This window comes from Pithys albifrons, chromosome 15 (assembly GCF_047495875.1).
Source record: "Pithys albifrons albifrons isolate INPA30051 chromosome 15, PitAlb_v1, whole genome shotgun sequence".
NCBI classification, from domain to species: Eukaryota; Metazoa; Chordata; class Aves; order Passeriformes; family Thamnophilidae; genus Pithys; species Pithys albifrons.
This window is the reverse complement of record NC_092472.1, coordinates 7,876,691-7,895,459: the sequence shown is the minus strand read 5'-3', so window position 1 is coordinate 7,895,459 and position 18,769 is coordinate 7,876,691. Positions and strand designations below refer to the sequence as shown.

The window sequence follows — 18,769 nt, the reverse complement described above, 5'->3', positions numbered from 1 at the left end:
GCTCAAATTTATGATCTTGTAGTTCCAGTCCTATTCAATTGGTGTTCTAGAATTTGTCCTTCCAAATCTGTTCATTATACCCAGTTTGATGGGATGAGTGGAGACAGAATAGGACAGTGCAGCATTCTGGCTTTCTTATCTTTGGATATTTGCTTGCCATTTTGCTTTAGGATTTCAACAAAATGTTTGGTTTTTTTTCAATCAGTTTGCAGTACTAAACAAACCCAACAATCTGATACTATTTCATTGTCATCAGGTTTTATCAAAAGCTCTGAATTAATGCCATTATTTAAGATTTATCGGAGTTCTACTCTATATTCTATTGCTCAAATTCAAGCCACTGTTGCCTTTTTTAAGAGCAATAGGAATATTTCTTACGACAGCTGAATTAAGCAGTGGAGTAGATTAAAAGAAAACATTCCTACAGAGATCTCATAAAGACTTTTTTAATAAATAGAGCACTTAATTTTGAAATATTAAAGCAAACGTCTAAAATAAGCTTTGTTCTCTGCAGAATTATGCATTAATTGAAATTAAAAGCTATCTAATTTGCCTGGGAATGGGCATTACTGATTGCAAAACACAGGAAGGAAATTTGGCTGCAATGCCTTGCTTTCCAATTTAACTTTGAAAAACAATCCTTCTCTTTAATTCTATGGGTTGATTATTTGCAAGTTAAGTCGGTAACGTGCTAGGTGTTGGTGCTTAGGTCCTACTTTGTCACTTACTGTTTTCTTTTTCCTTTTCTCCCTTTTTCCCTTTTTGCCTTTCCCAGGAGTCCTGCCGGGCATGGCCCCCCCCATCGTGCCCATGATCCACCCGCAGGTGGCCATCGCCGCCTCCCCCGCCACGCTGGCCGGAGCCACTGCGGTCTCTGAGTGGACAGAGTACAAAACAGCAGATGGAAAGACTTACTACTACAACAACAGGACTTTGGAGTCCACATGGGAAAAACCCCAAGAACTGAAAGAAAAAGGTACCTTTGTTTTGGTATTTTTTTGTTTGGATTTTTTTTACTACAGCAGTACTCTGGGAACATTGCTCAAACCATTAGGAGTTGTGTTTGAAAGCATAAGTGGGAATGTTTCTAATCCCTGTTCACCTTTAAGAATATTTTGAAGTTCTAATTCTAAGTTAGTCTTGAGTTTGAAAGTTGCAGTTTCCCACTGTGCTCTAAGAATGTCCAGTTCCAGACTTGCTCTGAAATCTTGTGCCTTGGGTAAGTGCATGTTCCTGTGCCAGTAGAAAGTGAGTACTTCATGTGCACGTGTGTTTGAGAAGGTTCCAGTTGCAGGTAGAAAGTGAAGGGAAAGTCAGTTATTCTAAGGGCTGTAACCAGGAAAAAAATGAAGATAGTTGTGCTGAATTTCAGATCTTCAAAAACTAAATTTAAAATCTGAAAATGGTCTTCAGTGTTGCACTTAGTTGATATTTTTATTGGTGACTCAGCATTCCTTTAGTTGATACTCTTTATTCAGCTTTTTAGTATAATAGAAAATTTCATTTTCCAGTCCCAAGTAGATCTTGCACAGGAGATAACCACGACTTTATAGCAGACACTGCAAAACCTAAGAGGGACAGAAAGTGGTGACAATACATTGAAAGGAAGTTTTGGGTTGGTGGTGGTGTGCTTGGAAACTTATACTAAAAAAAAGAAATTTGTTGTGGTTCTGTAATGGTTCCTTAACACTCAGAAAGAGTCTTACCTTTATTTAGAAAAAATGGAAGAGAAGGTCAAAGAGCCAATTAAAGAACCGTCAGAGGAACCTTTACCGATGGAGACAGAAGAAGAAGAGCCAAAAGAAGAACCTATAAAAGAACTGATAAAGGAGGTAAAAGACCTTAAACCCAATAGTCAGTCTGGCCATTGAGTCCCACATCCCACAGATGTGTCTGCTTCTCAGCTCAGGCAGGTTGGCAGGACCCATGGTTAGTCATTTGAGTTCTTAAGTTCTGGAGGGGATTTTGAAAGCCTTCCTTTGTGGACTCAGACTTTTCTTTTTTTATTGTTAGCGTTTTTTTTACATAACGAAAAAAGGACATTTAAAAGAAAGATACAGAGTATGTGAGTTAAGAAATAAATGAAAACATGGGGCAAAGGTTAGCTCATTACATAGACGTGGTGTTGTCTCGCTGAATTTAATGTGCTCAGAAAATGAAACTTGTCCTGACTGTTTGAAACATTTAGTAGTTTTTTTCCTATTTCTTCTCATTATTTTGAACAGTTTTACACAAACCTCACATGTTCTCCATGTGCTTTAACTTCCAAGTTTAGGTTGTTAGGAGCATGTGTCCTAGAAAGGGTACTATAGTGTTTTCAGTAAACCGAAGTAACTTATTCCTTGGAAGGTGTTTGCTGTGCTGAACAGGATAGTTCTTAAGGATGCTAAGGGATGTTTGAATAAAAATTAAAGCTTTTATCCTGATTTCTTTGAACTTCAATGTAGTTTAGTAGGTAAAAGCACAGAATTCAGTTGCTGGTTTTAGTTACTGTATAATAAATAATTAGCCATCTGTCATTGTCTGATCCTCTAACTTGTTTTTCCCTTGAGGAGCCAAAAGAGGAAGAAATGACAGAGGAAGAGAAGGCAGCTCAGAAGGCCAAGCCAGTTGCTACCACCCCTATTCCAGGCACACCATGGTATGTGGCTGCTGCTGTGGGGTTGACAGGGCTGGTCCTGGAGCCACCAGGGAGGCTGCTGGGGAATTAGAACAAGTGATAGTGTGTGAGGAGCCTGTTCTTGGTGTGCTGCTGTACCAAAAAGCACCGTGTTCTTGCAGCCAGTGCTGCTCACATGGTGCCAGTTCTCCTGGTGCTCAGGATTGTCTGTGGTGTCCCACACTGCCTGGAGTCCCAGGGGTCCATTGCCAGGATTTCTTATCCCAGCCCCCTCACCTGCCACCAATTCCTCCTGATCTCATGAGATACTGGCCAAAAAAATATCTTTGGCATCTCTTACTCTATGCCTCGAAGAAAAAATAGCTGTGCCTGCTGGCCAAAACAAGGTGGGTTTTTTTAACTTGGCCCAGAAGCTCCTCAGGTGCCTGTGTGATGTCATGAGGAGGGTGACTCTTGCTGTAATGTGTAAATCATCTTTGCATGTTTCATGACAAAGGTAAAAATCTTCCTGATGGGAAAGGAGAATTGTTTTCATTTTTGCAATTTAGCTGTTGTTGGTTTTTATTAATGTTTGGTGTTTAAAACTGTCTCCCTTTAAATTGTCTCTCTGGTTCTTTTATCCTATCACTTAAAAGAATCTGGCAAGATCCTGAGTTTGCTTTTTCTTACACTTTGTGGGCATTGAAGAGATGAGGTACATTTTATCCAAAAATCTGCTTCCACTCTCTGAAACGGTTTTCTAGAGAACTGAGTTTCCTGCAGCTCCTGATATAAAGCATTTTTTAAATTGCATTTTCAGTGTCAAATTTCAATTACTGCATTTTCAAATCTGCCAGCAGAGAAAAGCAGCAGTTCAGGATGTTCCATTCCGGCAGGAGGAATGTCTGGCAGTTGTGTAGTCAGTGTAACCAGGGGCGTGTGTGTTGTCATTGTGCTTCAGTGTATGACCGTGATAACGGGTACCGTGAGTGAAGACAAGGTAATCTGAGCCCTCCTGTCCCATCCCCAGGTGTGTGGTGTGGACAGGGGACGAGCGGGTGTTCTTCTACAACCCCACCACCCGACTGTCCATGTGGGACCGACCCGACGACCTCATTGGGAGAGCTGATGTGGACAAAATTATTCAAGAACCTCCTCACAAAAAAGGAATGGAAGAAGGAAAAAAACTTAGTAAGAGCAATCATGTTGCTGTCATAGGAAGTTTGAATATAGCTTAGCACTTATTTTGTGTTGATGTCCAAAGCTTGTAACATTTAAGGAAGTGACAGAAATGTAAGGACATACTGAAAATGTGTTCAAGTGTGGAATGTAAGAGGCTGATTGGAATGCAGATTGCGGAGTTCTTTTGGAAAAAACGAGCCCATTAAAGAAAGTAGATACTAACAACGTTAATTGTTTTGCAAAAAGCCAACAGGCTGACAAACCCCCCAGTTTTTACTGACTAAAAAGAAAGATTTTTTTAGCTGTATAAGCAAAAGGCCAGAAAAGATTAATCATAATTTTCCAATGGGCTCTCACAGAAGAGATCATCAGTCAGAGTACAGTCTGGAAAGAGCTGGAAGGAGCAGAGAACATTCAAGGGGCTGCTGAGATGATATTTCTCCGACTGAATGCTAGTAGATGGTGCTGGGATGATATTTGGGTTTGATAGCTGGAGGAGAGAAAAGTGCGAGCAGGTAATCAGGAGATCCAACTGTGCTTCATTAGACTGTTTAGCCTGAGTTGTTTTCCCCTAGAAATAAGAGGTCAGTGTTTGTCATTTTAAATCCAGTGTTGGCTGCAAGTCCACTAGTCCTGCCCCTCAAATTCTCGTAGCGTTACTCTGAAAGTGACTTGAGAACCATGTGTATGCCTTTGTTAGAACAGAATTGCTGCACACACTGTCCTCAATTGGTGCAGGAGACTTCACTTGTAAATGACAAATTTTCATCAATATAAAATCTAAAGTGTTGTTGAAATCTGTTACAGTTAGAGAAGAGCATGAAGCTGCAGAGGAAGCAAATGAAGATGAGCCTATTAAAATAAAAAAGCGCAAGTAAGTTTTTTCTTTTTCAATACCAAGCAGTCTGTGTAGGTAAAATAAGTGTCACCTGAGACGTGTGTGTTGTGTCCAGCAGAGTAGAACAGGAACTGAGAGGGTTAGGGAACAGTGATCGGCTTTCTGCTGCTCAGCAGCTCAGGTATCTGATATTTCCCTGACACAGCTGAAACTTATGCAGAGAGGAAGAAGCCTTTCTTTTGGAAATGAATGATGTAAGCTGGTGAAACCAAGGAATGTTTTGAGTGCAGTTTGTCTTACATAACTTGCTTCTGTCGTTCACTAATTTCTGGGCACAAGACTGTTGCCAAAATATCCAGCCACCAAAATTTTCATAGTGATTTCTCTATTTTCACTCTGTTCTACAGGTTTAAGAGTTTGGGTTAGGTATTTTGGTCTGGTTGCCTTTTGCAAGCGATACATGTGATATACTTACACTGTTTTAAGAGTGGTTTTGCCATGTTATTTGTGTGCTCATAGGGATGATCGTGGAGCTGTTGTCAGTAAGGGGTGGGGGTTGTTTGGGATGAAGGATGTTTGCTCTTAATGAACCTAAATCAGCGAACAGTGCACTTGTCCAGGAGATTGTGAGGTCTTCCCAGTCTTAACAAACTCCCTTAGTGCCTCATGACCCTGAAGAGGGGACCAGAAAATTAGTGCTGTTGATCTGCTGCGTGTCTGGCAAGACCTTTGAACGCAGCCAGGGTGTGCTGATTGCTTGGAGTCATCTGTTGGCACTGAAGTTATTTGGAATACCTTGGCTCCTGAGCTGTTGGCAGGAAAGTATTCATATCCATGTCTAAGAATGGCTTTCATAGATTGTAAGCCTGTGTTTCTGGAGTGATGTGTGATACCCATCCTGTCCAGGTGTGGTTTGTCTTTTGTCTGCAAGGCTGGAATTTTACTTCTCAAATTACGCTTTATGTCTGTTGTTTTTCAGGAAAGATGATATCAAAGACATCGATTCCGAGAAGGAGGCTGCTATGGAGGCTGAGATCAAAGCTGCTCGAGAGAGAGCCATTGTCCCACTGGAGGCTCGGATGAAGCAGTTCAAGGACATGCTGCTGGAAAGAGGGGTCAGAAACCTCTCTGTGTGTGTGAGGAGGGAGGGAGCGAGGTTCAGGTCAGGCTGGGCAGAGGTCTGAGTTCTTGGTGAATTCCGAACCTGTGATGTTTCGTGTAAGGGAACAGCCTCATCCTGTCTCTGATTGATGGATGCTCTTGGTACAAGACTCCAGATTTCAAAGAAAATCTGGAATTACAGCAACATTTTGATTTCTAAGTAATTGAAATGAGAGAGGATCAAAAGATATTTTTTGTTTTTCCAATTTTTTCCCAAGTTAAGTAATTACTTAATTGGAAGCTGCCATTGAAGATAAATGGGACATACAAACCGGACATATCCTTAATGTTTTTGGAAATATTTCTACTGAAAAAAGCAGCAACTTCCAGTCTAGTCTGTACAGTCTTAGCCTTCAGTGGGAGACTTTTGGCTATTAATTAACTAAATCTGCTGTCTTCTTGATGCCGATCAATTTTGATAGAGAAATTGGGCTATTTGGATAGTAACTAAAAAATGTAAGTGCTTCCAGCTGCCTATGGAACACAGCTCTCAAGGCTTTCTTCCAATGTACTTTTTGTTTTTAATGTCACAGTGCAGTAGTAAATCAGTGTGTATTATCATTTATAAGTTTTCAGAGCTAGCTAGTGTTGAAACTTTCTATGGCAGGCTCCATGATCCATTAGTAATGAAAACTCCAGGATGAGTTTGTTTCCATCTTTTCATCAGATGTCTTGGAGTTTTCAAGCAAAACAGTACAGCTTCCATATATTTTGTGTATTTGTCTTTTAATTAAAGGTCTCTGCCTTTTCAACATGGGAGAAAGAGCTGCACAAGATCGTGTTTGATCCTCGTTACTTGCTGCTCAACCCAAAAGAAAGGAAACAGGTAAAAAAGTCAAATTCACTCTCCATCCAGACACAGCTACTACAGGTTTATCTGAATCCTCAGTCTGTTTTTGTTCCTATAAACCTTCCAGACTAATCCATGTTGCAGGGGGGGGGTTGTCATGATTAGGATTTGTCTGGAAATGGAAGAAGCCAGCAAGGGAAAGTGTTGATAGTTGTTGTATTTCCTGTGGTCAGAAGATGTCTTATTTAGTACCGTGAAAGGTTTATATGTACAGAGAGCTGCCAGAACCTGAATGGAATTGTGGGAGTCATCAGTATCTCTTCAAAGTATTAGTGTAATGAATAATCTAGCTATTTATTTTAAAATACTAAAGTGCATTTTTATTGTTAAGTAAGTTCTCACTTCAGCAGCTTTTCTTCAAGTGGATGTAGGGAAATGGAAAGCTTCGAGAACACAGGAAGTGTCTGAAACATGGGACCCAGGAAAATATTAACTGGAATGTGTAAGGAGCTTCTTCCCAGGTCCTCAGATGTTGTGTTAGGTACAGCACCCTTCATGTGCAGCAGCGTGAATCATTTGCACATTGAAATACAAAGAGTACCTAATCCTTCTTTCTGCCTTGTCTATGTTGGTTCTGTGGTGAGAGGAAAGGAAACAGGAGGGAAGGAAGGAAGTGGGATCTTTCCTCCCTCGTGCCTAGAGCTGTGTGTTAGGTTTGTGTGTTTGCTGTGGGTGACTGGTGTTTCTGTAGGTGTTTGATCAGTATGTGAAAACCCGAGCAGAGGAAGAGCGCAAGGAGAAGAAAAATAAAATAATGCAGGCCAAGGAGGATTTCAAGAAAATGATGGAAGAAGCAAAGATTAATCCCAGGTAGGAGCTTCTTTGCGGTTTGTGTGCATAAGCTTTACTTGAATGCAGGATGTTGGGTTGTATTGGGTTGATTAACTTTGTTCAGAATGGGCAAAGAGGAGAAAAATCATCATATATTGTTGACATTTTCTTTTTCCTGTTTGTATTCACCTAATCTGTGCAGTAATAGAACTTGTGATTTATGATGATTTACATATTTCTAATGATTTATGTATTTATAGTGATTTACGTATTTCAAGTTGTAGAAATCCCCAGTGTGCTGCCTGGATTGTGAGAAAGGGCTTTGGAATCCACCACAAGTTTCTTTAATAACCCTCTTCTTCTCTGAGAAGTAGTAGGGAGGTTTCTTGGGTTTGGAGGGGGCTGAAGAAACATTTCTCTGGTTACAAAATATGTTAATGATAATATGATAGAATATTCTGGTTGCTTTAATACAGCAATGATTGCACAGCCCTCAGATTCAGACCCACTGACAGTGGTAAGAGCAGGGGGATGACGGTGAATGTACGTTCAAGATTTCATTGCTGGGATTGTTTGTTTCACAGCTTCCTCACATAGAGGTCATGAGATATGTGCTTATGTCACCAGATGAGTTCCAGAACGTCCTCTTTCAGCATCTCTTTGCTTATCTGGCATTAATTCTTTCCAGTGAAATAACAGCTCATTTGTTTCACTTCAGCTCAGTTTTTTCCAGTGACTCCTTTTGGAAATCTGGTGACAAGTTAGTGTTACATTAACTTTTAAATTGCTTCAGATCTGACTAATAACTCAGCAGTAGGCTGGAAGAATGGAGGCATGGAAATGCTTTAAGAAACAGTTATGTTGTCTTTAGTATTCTCAGCTTCCAGCATCTCTCCAATATGTCATGTTGGGACTGATCATGGGCTGGGGTGGGAAAGAGTTCCAGCTGAAATACTGTTTTGTTTAATCTTATCCTTTGTCTTCTGGTTTCAGTGTTTGTCTAAAGATATTGCTGTACTTCTGTGAGTGCCAGACTGGTTTTTTATCATCTATCTCAGTCCAACATGCTCAAGAGTTTGTGTTCCACTTGAGCAGCTCTTGTTCTTCGATCTAGCTTTACATTCACTTTCTAATCCTTTTGAATAAGCTACCAAATTCTCTTCTTGTTTCAATTTACCCTACAGCAACAGTAGGCTGGATTTTCCAAGTCTAATTATTTCCATGCTGTGATGAAAACATTCCTATGATTATAAGTGTCTCACGTATTCTTGGGGCCAGATTTGCATCAGAGCTTGGAAAAAGCACAATAGTGATTTTTTTCCGAGGTAAGTGGCAGTACTATACCTACTGCACAGGTTGGAATCTGGCCCTGGAGGTGAGAGAATAGTCAGGGAAATGCTGTGGGATGATGGGTCGAAAGCCCAGTATTGCTGCCTCTGCCCATAGTAGAGGGTTTGAAAAGGTTTCAGCTCCAAGTGGTTTGAGCTCAGATTCTGCACTGTACACTGAAGGGGAAAGAATTGATACAGCCAGTGTTCCGTGGGGACTCCTGCCAAAGACTTGTTTTCTTGGTGAACTCTTAGCATGGTTTGGCTGCAAGTGAATGCACCTGAGAATTTTGGTTTCACAGCTGTGAAATACCTGGACAGACCGGTGGCTGAACTGCTAACCCACAGAAACACAAAGTTTTGTAGACAACTGAGTTTTTTTCATTTCTTCTTCTTGGTTGCACTGTAATCTCTCTCTACACCTGCCTGTTCTGCAGGTGGCTGTATCTGAACAAACCAACCCACCCCTGTAAGTCTCTGACAACACCTCTTGTGTGAGTGCTGGCTACTATCACAGAGTTCATGGGTCGAGCAGCTCTGTAGTGAAACCATAGGATTTGCCTTTTGGGGTTTTTTAAGTTGTGCTCTGGCATATATTGCAGCAGAGGAAATATTTCCCTGCTGAACCTGCCTCCCAGCCCAGACAGCTCTGCCAAATGAGTTCACTTGCCATTTTGTTGCAGAACTACTTTTAGTGAATTTGCAGCCAAGCATGCTAAAGACTCGAGGTTCAAGGCAATTGAAAAGATGAAAGATCGAGAGGCCTTGTTTAATGAGTTTATCACAGCGGCAAGAAAGAAGGAGAAGGAAGACTCGAAGACCAGGGGAGAGAAGGTAAGGGGACTCTTGAGTTCCAGCAGTGTGAGTGGTGTGAGTGAGATGGGACAGAGCCAGTGCTTGGCTTCCCTGAGCCTTCCCTGAGACAGGGACTGGGCTTTCCTACAGGTGATGCAGACAAACACTTTAGGGGTGTCCCCCTAGTCTTTCTGAACCATTTCAAGTTTGCAGTTTTAGAGTATCTAGAATTGAATTGTTTTTATTGGTAAAGCTGAGTTTGCTTAAATAATGACACTTTTTTTTTCATTTAACCAAGCAAATAACATTATCTTCTTAACTGGAGTAATGCTTGATTTTTGTTTTGTTTTTGTTTTTTTTTTTTTAATTAAGTTCTGTTATCCTGAAGCATGAAAAGGAGTCTTACCCTGTTTGGCTGGAACCCCAGAGTTTGCCATTACCTCTGTGCTCCCTCTGTGGAAGCAGCAGAACTTGCAATTCCCTGAGGGTACTCCAATTAAATTTCAAATAGTTCCCATATCCTTCCTTTCCATCTCAAAGCAGACACTTAGGGACTTTTTGAGTAAATAGATCTTATGTATAAACTGCTACTTACTAGATTTAAAGGTCAGCTATTACAGATTAATGATCTGCCAATGTCACATTCCTGCACTGCTGGTGGTGGGGAGCAGCTCTTCTCCCTGCAGAGAGGACATCAAATGGGGCCACTTACTGCCACGTCCCTGTGTGTGTGTGTGTGAGTGGAGGTCACCTCTGAAGACTAATCATTTTGGACATTTGGAAGTCTGCAATGTTTATTTTGTAGTATGAAATGATTGTAGATTTCCCTACCTGGAATGCTTTGGGGAGGGAAAAGGGTCAGGGGACAAGTCAGATTTGGGGACAATTTCATTCTTTAAGAAGCTTTGCAGATTTTTAAAATCTGGGTGCTCTGATTTAATTTGGTTGTGTACTCAAATTTTCACAAAGGTTGCTCTTTTGCTGCTGTTTTCCATAAATGATTATGCTTTCAGAGGGGAGCTGATGTAGTTCAAATCTAGATTTTACATACTGCATTTTGATTGTGAATATGGAATTTTAAAGCATTTTTTGCATCTTAATAGTGCAGTTGAAGACTTTAAAGAATAAATACTAGTTTTGTTGTTGCATGATTGTTCTAAAATTGAAAAGTTAAGAGAGATTGTATTTGTTTGCTTTGAATAATGTTTTTTTTTTCTCCAAAAGCCTCTTGTAACCATTTTATGTATTCTGTTTTATAACAAGTGGATAGACTTTACAGTTATGTGCTGTGCGGCCTGTCAATCAGTTCAGTCTGACAGCTGTCAATCACTGACACGCAAATATTATGGGATTCCCTAGTGAGGAAAGCATTGGTATCTCTGTGTGGTGACTTTAGCCTCCGCAGTTCCGGTACTTTACATTTTTTTAGTTTTTTTCCTTGTGAAGTGATGAGAGTTGTACCTGCAATGTGTTAACTGCCAAAAAAAAAAAGACTTCTAAATACACCTGAAATGTTTTCAGCCTTATTTTCCTTCTATTTTGAAAGTGCTTAAAACATAAAAGAAAATTTAAAGCATTTAACCTGAAGCTTTCTCAGTCTGTTGTAAAAGTCCAAAATCTTTACTTAGGGAGGATCAACTTTACAGAAATCTTTAATGTAAGGGTTTTAAATCATATAATGTTTGATTTTGCTTCATAAAGTAATGGCTTAAGGAATGGGGGTGGAGCAGCCAGTGTTTTCAGTGGCTGGTTTTATTCCTGTGCCAAATTTCAGTGAGTAAATCCGATGCCAGTGCTTCTCAGGTGGCAGAGAGGAGGAGTATGGGGGACTTGGGGATATCAGGACTGTGGGCAGGTAACAGTGTAACGGTGACCAAGCTGCTCCTGTGCTGTCCCAGGACACAGCCTTGTTCCATGTCCCTGGGACAAGCCGTGCCAGCAAATGAGCCTCACATCCCACTTTACAGACTTACTGAAATGTTGAGCTGCAGGTGCCCTACAGCCCCATGCTGGTGGCTGTGTCCCCTGCCCTGGGTCCAGAGCTCTGTGTGATACTCGTTGGTCAAGCGAGTCCCTCTATGCAGGCACATGGAACTCGACATCTGGAGCTCGAATCTGAAAGGGGTATTCCTTGGTGAGATGTTTTAGACTCAAGTTTTTGAGACATTTTCTCCTTTTTTAAATTTAAAATGGCCTGGTAACAACACCTGTGCTGTACCCAGGGCACCTGAGTGGAGTGAAAGCCGTGCTTTAGAGCACTTAAGCCTGAAGTGCTGCTGGTTTTTCTGAGGGCGGGGATTGGCTGTGCCATCTTGATCCCTGCCCAGTCTGGAGCTGGAGAGGCCACAGCTGGTCCTACCAGTGGCTGCACAACCAGGCAGGAGCTTCTGAGGAGGTGAGGGGATAAGGGAGTGAGGGGTGCTACTGGTGCTCACATAGCCACGCAGGAGCTCCTGAGGGAGGGAGGGAGGGAGGGATTGAGAGGCCCTACTGTTGCCCATGCAGCTGGGAAGGAGCTCCCGAGGGAATGCGGGGTGCCGCTGGCAGCCACACTGCTGGGCAGGAGCTCTTGGGAGACTGGAGGTTTGCTGCTGGCAGCTCCCATGGGAGCACCTTCCTACAGCCTGTGGTGGTGACCTCAGGGGAGGGTTTGTGTGGCAGCTGGTGCCACAGAGCTCCCAGCAGTGTGGCAGGTGTGCAGTCCTGATCCCGTGGAACACATCCATGCACAGGTGATTTGTGTAGGATCTTGGAGATACCCTTACCTTAGAGACTTCTGTGGTAACAGCTGGGAACTGTTTGGTTTCTAACAAATATTTAAAATGCCATGGCTTAGAAAGCTTCATATTTCAATACTGCATGCATGTTTTAAGATGTTTTGAAACAACATTCTTAATTTTACAATGAATAAACGGTTTGCTTAGCATTTTGTTGAGCTCCTTTAAGATAAAGCAATAGCACTGTAGCTGTAGCACAACATCCCACTGGCACTAACAGGCTGTTCTCTGATCTCTGCTTTACTGCCTTAGGCTTCTTTGGGATGGGAAAGAAAGAGCCTATAGAGCCTTTTATGTTTATATGTTAATATTTTGAAGAACTAAAATTATTGGTGGGCAAGGCTGCAGACTGTTGGTGCTGATCTTCATCCCATTCCTGCATTCTGTAGCTAAACACGTTCTAGAGGATGGGGATGTGCCAGGTCTCTGGCAAGCCAGAGCCTGCTCTGTCCATCTGCTCCCTTCCCTGAGGAACCTCAGTGTTCTGCAGCTAAACTGCTTCTGCTGGTTTCCATTTTTTAAGGGTTCAGGACGGGAGAGAAGTAGCAAATAACATATGGCCTGTCCTTCTCCTGGATTTTGAGTTTTTAATTTGTGTGCCATTAAGCCAGGTTTAATTTGCATCCCAGCAGGGTGTGGGATGCTGTGGAGGCAGCAGGGTGTGGGGAACTGTGGAGGCAGAACCCTCCTCCCTGCAGGGCCCTAGAGCATTCCCTGACCCCTGGTGAGTGAGGTGATCCAGCCCCTCACCTCTGCTTCAGGAGGGGGAGGCTGAAGTGCCAAACTAGCCTGCCTGGAGTGAATACAGTGGTGACCAAGGACCTAAAGTGCAGCAGAACAGGGAGATCATCCACCACAGAAATCAAGATATCTAACAAAGGCAGAGTAGTTGCCCTTACAACTGCTGGTTCTGGGAGTTCAGATGAAAACGTGTTGCTGGTTGTGGTTGAAATAAACCTACCATGATTGATCCTCTGCCAGCCCTTGCAATGGCTGTTGTTATGGACAGAGTGCTGACATGCCATTTCCAATTGACAAAGTAGACTAAAATGTTTCCCTGAACTTTTATATAGATGTACATGTCCATCCTAAATATAATTTTATTATATATTTTACTTAATTGTAATGTGGGTAATTATTGGTTAGATCCATCTTAAGACATTGCTCTTTGTCGGCAGATCCAAGCATTCTCCTCTGTTCATTGTACACCTGGAGGATGAATCCATAAATACCTGATTTCTCTAGAGCCCTGTTTTAAGCTGCATGGCTTCTGGAGTACTGATTTGCAAAATGCTATGATGCAGCATCAGTAACTTGTTAATTTGACATATATATAGAAGTTCAAAAACAAGCTTAAATTGGAGTAAAAGAATAAAAACTCTTGGTGGATTATTCTTTAAAGAATAGTATTCATCTAAGGTATAGCAGATCACCTTAACGTATCTGCTTTGGTAAAATTGTCCCAAGGGACAGTAAATTTGAGCTGCAGTTATGACTAAATTCAGAGTTTAGTGATTTCTCTAAATTGCAATGGTATATAATGTTACTGTGCTCCCTCTGATGGAGGTAAGTCGACTCCTTTTTTCATAAGAGCAAACTGGCATATCGAAGTGTCTTTCTCAAGTGTTGTCTCTCTGTTTCTATCTGTACAACAGATCAAAATGGACTTCTTTGAGCTGCTGGCAAACCACCACCTGGACAGTCAGTCTCGCTGGAGCAAAGTGAAGGACAAAGTGGAGACTGACCCGCGGTACAAGGCGGTGGACAGCTCCTCACAGAGGGAGGACCTGTTCAAGCAGTACATCGAGAAAATAGCCAAGGTCAGCAGGGAGCACTGGGATTGTGGCTAGGAGTGGGCTTTAGGCAGACAGATCCATGGTGAGGAGAATTCCATACCAGAGTTACTGTGCTGGTACCTTAGAAGACAGCTTGGAACTTAGAAGTTCTGTCCCTGGTGTGATGTTTGTGACACCTGCATGCACACATAGGATATGTGGCAGAATTATCCCTCACAGACTCCTGTGGAGCCATTGGTTGTAAAAATTGCTGTAAAACTTCAGAAACTACAGACATGACATTGATTATTTCCTCCTACGATGGGTAGCATTACTTTTGCTGCGGTTTTCCCTATCAGCTGAGCTTCCTTCAGGGATATGTGTTCATACATACTTCCTTCACTATGCTTCTCTCTTAATCCAATATTCCTACCTTTTTCTTCCAGGCATTTAATGGTTAAGTATGTAAAACTGGGCCAAAAGTGATCATCTTGTCCCTCCTTATTCAGAGTTTGTCACTGAACACAACGTGCTCCTGGGAATAGTTGTTCTGTGACCAAATTTTTCTCTACCCTGGGTAAACACTGTAATGCTTCATCACAGCTCTTGAAGCAAAATTTTGTACTCCATAGATCCCAGATTGCTAAGAAGTGTTTCTTTCCAAGCTGCCTTTAGTTTGGTAGCCCTTTAGTTCACTTACCTGTCTAGTGAAAGGTGTTTTTGTTGAGAAAAGTTGGTTCTTGCATGTCAGAACTTAGATTCTGAGAAGGAGAAGGAGCTGGAGCGACAGGCGCGGATCGAGGCGAGCCTGCGGGAGCGAGAGCGGGAGGTGCAGAAAGCACGCTCGGAGCAAACCAAGGAGATCGATCGGGAGCGGGAGCAGCACAAGCGGGAAGAGGCCATACAGAACTTCAAAGCGCTGCTGTCGGACATGGTGAGGCACGGACAGGCCCCTCAGCTGCTCAGGGCAGGATCTAGTTGATTGGTGCTCCCTGTAAAAGCATTTTGGCATTTGGAGTTCAGATTATATGGAGGTGGAATCCCATTGAGGGTTTTGGCAGAGCTCCTGTTGTCTCTGGAAATCATAATCTCCGAGACTGCCTTTCCAAGCACCCTGGTGAACACAGAGGAGAGAGTGCTGGAATTTTCTGGTTTTGAGAATGCTCAGTCAGGTCAGTGGGACATCTCCATCTGCTTCAAACTGATGCAGAGGGATTCCTTCTGCCACTGCCTGTTCCGTGTTTGAACTGAACAGTTCACGGGGCGCCTGCTGCAGTCTCTTCTTAAAAGCTGGGGTTTTATCTTTTAACCTTAACTTCAAACAAGGTAAATAATAAAAAAATAAGGATGTAGGAATTGTCAATGAACTTTAGAAAAAGTGGTTTAAAAATGAATGATCTCTGGCTCAGGTGCGTTCTTCAGACGTGTCCTGGTCTGACACCAGGAGGACCCTGCGCAAAGATCACCGCTGGGAGTCTGGGTCTCTGCTCGAGAGAGAGGAGAAGGAGAAGCTCTTTAATGAACATATTGAGGCACTTACCAAAAAGAAGAGGGAACACTTCAGGCAACTTCTGGATGAAACTTCAGCGGTAAGAGCTGCGGATGTTCAAACTGAAAAATCTCTGCAGCTTGTTGGGATTTGTTTTTCTGTTGCACACTCTGGTTTTATTTTCAGGGCCCACTTTGCTTCACCACTCTCTTTTTTACCTTCATAACAAAACCTGTGCATTGTGTTTCCTTACCTGTTTGTCTGGAGTGTTATTTTGTTTGAACATACAGAGCATTTACATATAAAATTCTAATCAGTGATCTTTTCATCTTCTTTTTATTTCTTCAGCATGGAGTTATTTGATACTCTTCACTAACTCTTTCACATATCCAGGCAGTTGGTCTTAGTGACCATCAGTATGGTCTTCCCCAGTTCATCTGTTTTGATGTTTTCCTGCTTTATCTTGTGCTGCCAAACACAAGCTTTTACTCTGCTCATGCTGTGGGATCCATCCCTGATTCTGTGCACTGGGGCTTTATTTAGTGGGCCTTGCTCTTTTTTTAGTTCTGTGCCAACTTCAGGCAGCTTTCACTTACCCTGAAAGTTTTTACCTCGCTTTTAATGTATGAGTTCATTTAGTTTAGAGGCAAATTTTCTGAAGGTAATTTATATATGAATATGTACTAGAAAAAGACTTTGGGAAGTTAGATTTGGAGGACCTTGACCTGAAAATGCCATCTCAAAATACAAAAGTCAGTATATAAAATCAACTAGTTAAAAGTACAAATGTAATGGTATGAATAATGAAAACCCAACACTTAAATACAGCAGCAGCTTTCTCAGTGGGCTTGGGAGATATTTACAGGCTTCAGCAGTAGTAGTGTTTGCATTTTGTATTCTTAGAATCTAATTTTCTTTTAACTATTTTTGCTTCTTTTGAAAGATAACCTTAACATCAACATGGAAGGAAGTGAAAAAAATCATTAAAGAAGATCCAAGGTGCATTAAGTTCTCTTCGAGTGACAGGGTAAGTGGTTTGTGTTGCTCTTGCTGACTCCCAGTGTGGTGCAGAGTGCAGAGAAGTGAGTTGGTGGCTGCTGCAGTGGGTTGTGCTCTGTGTGAATGCAGGTGTTAGTAATTACATACAATTTATAAAAAATTAAAAATGTAAAAGATAAGGAAAGCTGTAACTAACATGTAATTATTACTGGTGTTCAGTGTGTTCAGTTGCAGAAGTACTGGAGCTGCATTCAGTGTTTTCAGCTTATCTTTCATCTTTCAGAAAAAGCAAAGGGAGTTTGAGGAATACATCCGAGACAAATACATCACTGCCAAAGCTGACTTCCGGACGCTGCTCAAAGAGACCAAATTCATCACCTACAGGTGGGGAGTGTGATGCCAGCACAGGACTTGGCTTTTATTGTGCTTTGCTGTATAAACAGCAGCAAACGGATGTCTGTTTTCTCCTCGCACAAGCTGATGTCTAAGTTAGTTGAGTCTTTCATCGTGCTTAGTTAATGTGGCACAAGTGTAGGCAACGAGCCTTTGTTTCCTGTGCCCAGAGCACTGTTACGTGCTCAGTCCCAACCTAACATGACAACTTTCTAGCTCAGAAGATGGCCAGGTCCCTGTACCCTTCCCTGCCTGGCCTGTCTGTTGACTCCCTGTGCTTCCTTATGGTGGGGCAGCTTCCCTGAGCCCAAGCAGCCACCTCAGGAGCACTGGGGTTCCTGAGGGTTCCCAGCCTATGCTGCAATGGTAATTCCTACGCTTGCTTTCAGATCCAAAAAGCTGATCCAGGAGTCTGATCAGCACCTGAAGGACGTGGAGAAGATCCTGCAGAACGACAAGCGGTACCTGGTGCTGGACTGTGTGCCGGAGGAGCGGCGCAAGCTCATCGTGTCCTATGTGGATGACCTGGACCGGCGCGGGCCGCCCCCGCCCCCCACCGCCTCCGAGCCCACGAGGAGAACCACGAAATAGTTACGGAATGCTCCTAATCCAAGGGTGTCTGTTAAATCCAAACGCTTGCATGAGCCATCTGTCAGGTTACACACATCCATTGCCGTGAATATATTCAAACATCTGAGGAGCAGAGGCAGGAGCAGCATTTGTGAACATAAAATGGTCTCTGGGGAGGGAAACAACAACGAAAGCCCACGTTAAAGGCATTTATGGATTAATTGGGGCATGACTGATGAATCCCAAGGTGTGGGGCTGTTGTATGACTGTGGGTCTCAGGGCGGGGTGTGTGAGGTGTGGATGTCTGGTACCTGGGGCTTTCCTCTCAGCAGTGTCATACATGTGAGTCCCAGGGGTGATCACATTGTGGTTTGAGCATGTCCTACGTGTGTGCCACCAGCTGCCTGATGGTTCCAGCAGTCCCTGACTGAGGAGGTGACATGCTCTCATAGCTTAAATTATTGATCACTGACAGCCTGTTCTGGAAACACCGGCCCCAATTCCCTGCTTCCGCCCTTGGGAATGGAACTACATCCGTTAAAGCCAGGGTTAGAGCTGAGCGGAGAATTGGGACTCAGAGACCAAACTCGGTTAGTTCACAGGCTGCTCTGTTCCTGCCCTCAGCCATGAATTAGCAGCACTCATGTTGCTCTGCCCAAGTGAAGATCTGTCTAATAACTTTTGCTCGAAGCTGAAAACACTTGGTGCATCCCAGAGGTGACCGAGCAGGCCAGGATGGTTGTATAAACACATTTTTATTTACAATAAAGTGATCTTTACATACTCTGGATTAGACTGTGGATTCCCTCTCCGGACAATTCTTGTAAACTATACTCCTGTTTTGAATGTTAAACTTGTGTTTCTAAAGTTTAATTTTGAAAATGTTGGGATTGTTCAGTTTATGTATTTGAACTACAATAAACCAACCCTTTTTATATATGGATTGTACAGGCCTAATCCAGATTTCTGATAAATTTTGCTGGACTTGTGAATTTATGAGTAAAGCAAACAACTGAAGTGATACCACCTACATTCTTGGCTGTGTTTTGCAGAACAGGGACCATGGCACTGAGCAGTGTGTGGTCAGTGGGGAGTAAGTAAAATGATATTCTCATTTAGTTCTTTCATCTACTGCTTAAATGTGAGCTGGCAGGGCTGGCAGAGCCACAGTTTCTTTCTGCTGCTTCTGTGTTTGATATGGATCTCTTCCCCTGACTGAAGGCTGGGGAAGGAGTCCCTTTT

At 42.5% G+C, this 18,769-nt stretch overlaps 1 protein-coding gene across 6 annotated transcripts in view; it reads left to right on the top strand.

Annotated features, from left to right (window-relative positions):
* Nucleotides 1-18,470, top strand: part of TCERG1 (transcription elongation regulator 1) — a 29,680-nt gene extending 11,210 nt beyond the window's left edge. For 5 of the 6 annotated variants that reach the window (XM_071570674.1, XM_071570673.1, XM_071570672.1 and 2 more), the window contains 15 exons: nt 776-976; nt 1,717-1,832; nt 2,553-2,641; nt 3,630-3,790; nt 4,589-4,655; nt 5,599-5,734; nt 6,517-6,606; nt 7,322-7,440; nt 9,413-9,563; nt 13,957-14,121; nt 14,828-15,010; nt 15,486-15,665; nt 16,509-16,592; nt 16,848-16,948; nt 17,347-18,470. In XM_071570674.1, the coding sequence (XP_071426775.1) occupies nt 776-976; nt 1,717-1,832; nt 2,553-2,641; nt 3,630-3,790; nt 4,589-4,655; nt 5,599-5,734; nt 6,517-6,606; nt 7,322-7,440; nt 9,413-9,563; nt 13,957-14,121; nt 14,828-15,010; nt 15,486-15,665; nt 16,509-16,592; nt 16,848-16,948; nt 17,347-17,548 (2,045 nt within the window). In that variant the 3' untranslated portion in view covers nt 17,549-18,470. The remainder of the gene's footprint in view (nt 1-775; nt 977-1,716; nt 1,833-2,552; nt 2,642-3,629; nt 3,791-4,588; nt 4,656-5,598; nt 5,735-6,516; nt 6,607-7,321; nt 7,441-9,412; nt 9,564-13,956; nt 14,122-14,827; nt 15,011-15,485; nt 15,666-16,508; nt 16,593-16,847; nt 16,949-17,346) is intronic. The other variant, XM_071570670.1, reaches the window with a different exon arrangement.
* Nucleotides 18,471-18,769: the final 299 nt, after the last annotated feature.